Source organism: Notothenia coriiceps, unplaced genomic scaffold (genome assembly GCF_000735185.1).
Source record: "Notothenia coriiceps isolate Sejong01 unplaced genomic scaffold, NC01 NC01_scaffold00017191, whole genome shotgun sequence".
Taxonomy (NCBI): domain Eukaryota; kingdom Metazoa; phylum Chordata; class Actinopteri; order Perciformes; family Nototheniidae; genus Notothenia; species Notothenia coriiceps.
Window position 1 is genome coordinate 26,711 of NW_011349892.1, and position 5,266 is coordinate 31,976.

At 42.4% G+C, this 5,266-nt stretch overlaps 1 protein-coding gene across 1 annotated transcript; it reads right to left on the bottom strand.

Moving 5' to 3' along the window:
• Positions 1–1,886: 1,886 nt before the first annotated feature.
• On the bottom strand, positions 1,887–4,998 carry LOC104950202 (potassium voltage-gated channel subfamily A member 2-like). Its single transcript, XM_010776687.1, has one exon. The coding sequence runs from the start codon at positions 4,916–4,918 to the stop codon at positions 3,356–3,358; it is 1,563 nt and encodes a 520-aa protein (XP_010774989.1). The 5' UTR covers positions 4,919–4,998; the 3' UTR covers positions 1,887–3,355.
• Positions 4,999–5,266: the final 268 nt, after the last annotated feature.

The following is a 5,266-nucleotide window of genomic DNA, read 5'->3' on the forward strand; positions in this document are numbered from 1 at the left end:
ATGACTGATTTGTCCCTCTTGTAATTTAAATATACATTGATTCCCTCACGTATTTAGTCAAACAGCTAAACCTCTGATGTGATTCTTACCTTTCCACAAACCAGAACCGAACTGCAGGTGCACTCTGCAGGGGAAGATTTACGATGCTCGCTAACCTGCAGACAGGTTCTCATTTCCCCTGGTTAAAAATACATTGAAGCAGGACTTACATTCCAGTAAGGACAGAGTACAAAGCGACTCAGCAGTTCTGAGCACCTGGAGCTGAGTGCAGTCTGTGCTGCAGGACCAAGGTCTTTGATGCTCTGCCTGAAAGTGAACCAGGGGGTAAATTGCACTTAAAAATTATGGATGGTCATATTATATGTTTTAGTTTCCTATTCATCCTCTTTAAATGTTATGTATACCTTGAGGAGTCTTTGTAAACACGAATCAAAAGTGGACCACATCTGACTGAAATAGCCCTTGAGTCTGTGTTTGACATTTAAATCATTGTCATTTAGATCTAAATCTGACCATAAGAAAATTGACAAAACCAAACAAAGAATACAAATAAACTCAATAAGCAGTTACCTTTACAGAATGTATGAATTTGACTGCCTGAAGATAGTAAGAAATTATGCAAACGGTATATTATTTCATTGGACAATAACAGGAGGCATTCTGTGCGTATTTGCTGTTTGTTTGTGTAATATATAAGGATTCTCTTTTTCTCAAATCCCTGTCTTTGTTAAAATGCTGCTTTATAGAAAATGAGCCTTATTCTACAGAAGTGGATTTTGCTTTGTAACACTAAAGCTTACTGCAAAGTGAATTCGATGTTGCCTTCAAGTCTTCTTTTGTGCTCAGCCAAAGTGTGTAAAAAGAGTTTTCAGCGCTTTTTTCACTAACAGTGTCTTTTTGGAATTTAAAGGTTGTTTCCTGACCTGCATGACGATTTCCAGGCAGACAGGTAACAAAAAACCGTTGAAAATAATTATTTGAGGTTTCATTGACTCAATGTGTTTTTTTCTCTGACCTGAATGACACTAAGATGAAGATAATAATGATAATAATGATAATAAAAGCAAGAAAATAACTGAATTGGTGATGTCGGAAGAGGGGCTTGCACATAAGATGACTCACAAGAGCAAAAAGCATTGGAAATCATATTTTTGCCAAATATTCATGGAGAAAGAAATGTACAATGCATTGTCCTACAAATACATGTCATTTAGGTTTAGTATGATTTATTCCAGAGAGGTATCATTAACTTGGAACAAAATCTAAAATAAACAAAGCAGCACTATTACCCATTCCGAAATTAAAATGATATTGTCGACAACAATAGATAAAGGGCAATATGGAGAATCACATCACTTCTCTAGCTTTTGAAATGTCATCAGTTCAAAATTGTTTGTGAGTTGTTAAGTTGCTTTAAACTCAATATGAGTCTAAAACAGAGCTGCTCCAAGCAGTTCCAACTAAATGTGTAAGACACTAGCAGGATTTTAATGTAAGAGCAAAAATATACGCAAACCCTGGCCAGCAGTAGTAACTCAGTCTATCCAGTAGAGGGCAGAACTGAGCTATTTTCAGATTGATGTAGCCTGCACAATAACACAGCCTTACAGTCCAGCAGCATATCAGCATAATTTAAACTTCTTAATGATACAATAGTAGTTTATAGAAACTGTCTTCACCTCTAAATCCTAAAATGTTGGATGTACCAATTATACAGCAATACATGTCAAAACACCTGGTGCTGCTCAGTGGGCACACCTTTTCACGACTTTACATAAACTATGAATAGTTTAAGCTCGAATAAATTAAGTCAAAAATAAATAAATAATGATCAAAATAGTTTCCAACTTCATCATTGTTGAATAAAGCATTACATAGCCACATGTAATTTTTTATGGGGTAAATTATAACAGACACTTATTTGATGGCATTCCTGGATCACAGATTAACAGATAATGGAACTGCATGTTGCAGCCCTTAGAATACAAGTACAGTTAGGATTGTTACTTAAAAAACTCTCATACTCTCCATAAGGAGGAGATACAGCCTTGTGATTAATTTAAACTCCTTAAAGTTTCACAGGTTTGGTTTCTTGGTTACTTTGGCTCTCAGACACTTTGCACCAGAGACGGTGAAAGGTTGATGACGTCAGATTTAGTTGGCATGCCAACTCAGAGAAAGGAGCATGTCTGAAATTCAGCTGCTGAGGAGCAGGAAATAGAAGAGCGCTCATGCAGCTTTGCATTATTCCTCTTTACTGAATTTCAACATGTTTGCCAGCTCACTGTTTTAAGCTAATTTAGTAATAGCGCTGATTGATATTGCATCTGAGTTCTTATCTCCAAGGACGCTGAGGTGATAATGAAGCACAGTTGGAAAGTCTTTGTAAAAAAAATGCAGCACAATGCCATAGTTACATCAAAGGGGGTTACCCAGGAAACCACCGTCGTCATGGAGACTGCATCACAAGGCGGGATTAGCGAGGAGCACGATGCGGGACGTTCTGCGCGCGCAATCGCTCCATTCATCCAGCTGTTGCCATCCTGTCGTCACCACCGCGCACAGGACCCTTAAACACACGATTATTTACACTTTATATATTTCATATATTCCCCTCTGCTCGCTCTGCCTGGACGTGCAGTAATGATTGACGAAAGATTATAATTACATTTCGAGTCAGGATCAGTTATTTTGCGTTTTATTTAATATAGGCTATCGGCAGTTCTGAATAAAAATACAATTTTACAAAAAACTATGATAGGCGTTTCCATCTACACCACATGGTGTGTTTTTACCTGAATAATCATGTGAACACAGTCCATCATCGCGACAGGTTATATATAACCTAAACAGACATCTGGCTAAATACTATTCATTACATTATTGGACAATGAAAACGTTTGTTTCGACGAAGCACAAGACTGGAGGGTTAATGCTATATAGGCTAGACTATGTTACATTTGTATCCCAATCATGAACCACAACAACTTTTGAATTAACATCACGATATGTAGGCATCGTATGGCACTATAGCCTACACTGCACAAATATAAGTTGTAACAAGCCGCATAAAGTAAAACAAACATTCCAGTGCAAATGTTTTGGGTCATATCAACACTTATTGATTTGTGAGAAATACTCAAAAGGTTTGAATCTACACTGGAGACACGTATAAGCAACATTTCTCACTTGCTTACATCAAAAATAATAATAAATGACTTGTTAAAACGGACATTTACGCACGTTCATCCACAGATATGGACTGACACATTATAATTGGCTATAGGCTATATAGAAAAATAAATAATATTGTGGCTGTCTTCATGCTTCATAAATGATGCCTTCTGGAGTTCATTTACACGTCTGTGAAGATCTTTTTGATGTTCACGTAGTTCTGGTTGTTCTCGGTGGTGAAGTTGGGCTGTTTGAAGGCGGTGTTGATGCTCTCCTCTATCACCATGTACTCAGACTTGCTGAGGGACGAGGAGCTACACGACCTCCTCAGCTCCTCCGAGGGGAGGTGCTCGCAGCTGTTGGTGTGCACGTACTGCGGGTGCTCCTCTCCGTCAGTTTCCCTGTGGTAGAAGTAGTTGAAATTTGACACAATCACTGGCACGGGTAAGGCAATGGTAAGCACGCCTGCTATTGCGCACAGCGACCCCACTATTTTCCCACCAATGGTCACCGGATGCATGTCTCCATATCCGACTGTGGTCATTGTGACCACTGCCCACCAAAACGCATCCGGGATGCTGGTGAAGCTGGACGCTGGGTCGTCTGCTTCTGCAAAGTAAACCGCGCTAGAGAAGAGAATAACTCCGATGAAAAGAAAGAATATGAGCAAACCGAGCTCCCTCATGCTGGCCTTAAGTGTCTGGCCCAAAATCTGAAGTCCCTTTGAGTGACGTGAGAGCTTAAAAATGCGAAAGACCCTCACCAGTCTGATCACCCTCAGGATGGCGAGCGACATCGCCTGCTGGCCGCCGCTGTTTTCCTTTTCGGCCAGCTCGGTCCCCAAAGTGATGAAGTAGGGGAATATGGCGACGATGTCAATGATATTCATGATGTTTTTGGAGAAGGTAGTTTTGCTGGGGCAGGTGAAAAACCTGACCAGCAACTCGAAAGAGAACCAAATGATGCAGAGGGTCTCTATCACAAAGAAAGGGTCTGTAAACGGGTTTGGCTTGTAGGGAGCTGTGCCATTCACTGTGGGCTCCACTGGCTCCCACTGTGCTGGGTCTCTTTCATCCCGAAATTGCGGCAGAGTCTCCATGCAGAATATAACAATTGAGATCAAAATAACAAGCACTGAAACTATAGCTATCCCCCTGGCTGGTCCAGAGCTCTCAGGGTACTCAAACAAAAGCCAAACCTGCTTTTGGAAATCATTTTTAGGCAGTATGCGTTCCTCTTCTTTTATAAAGCCTTCATCATCACGGAATTTATCCATTGCCTCCTCTCCGAGTTGATAAAACCGTATCTCCTCGGAAAAAATATCAATGGGCACGTTAACAGGTCTCCGTATGCGCCCCCCGGACTGGTAGAAGTAGAGGATGGCATCAAAGCTGGGTCTGTTCCTGTCAAAAAAGTACTCGTTTCTCAGTGGGTCAAAGTAGCGCATCCTTTTCCTGGGGTCCCCCAGCAGCGTGTCTGGGAACTGGTTGAAAGTTTTAAGTTGCGTCTCAAAGCGTAACCCCGAAATGTTGACGACCACCTTCTCGCAGCATCCCTTCCGGCCGCGCTCGTATCGATCCTCGGACAGGTGAGGCGTCGACAGCACCCCGGGGTCCTCCAGCATGTTTTCGGCCGTCATGACGCCCCTCTCCACTTCGACATAACCCCGACTCTCTGACGAGTTGCTGCCCGTGTGCCTGTTGTTGGACCGGGGTTGGATCGCGCCGAAGGTCTGGTCATCCATACAGGTGGTTTTCGGTGTGAAGTGGCAGAGTGCGGCACACCTCTCCCGGCCAGAGCCTACAGCTTCAGAGAGCCGCGGCCAACGCCACTCACATCTCTTCTAACCATCACCTATCTCCGCGTATCCACACAGGCGCTGCGCTCCCCTCAGCCTTTTCCTTTTTTTCTCACTTTACAAACACGTCGACACCCGCCCACGGCGTGCACATGTCTGACATACGTCCAACCCTCCCATTCGGAAATTTACTTCACACTTAATGTCGAGCGCACACACCTCCATTCAAGTGTGGTGAACATCCTTGTGGAAATCACATCCACACCTGTTCGATCGAAGTTGCATATATGTGGG

Excerpts from the sequence above, each read along its gene's own strand:
- LOC104950202 (XM_010776687.1), bottom strand. The coding sequence starts at position 4,918 with ATGGATGACCAGACCTTCGGCGCGATCCAACCCCGGTCCAACAACAGG.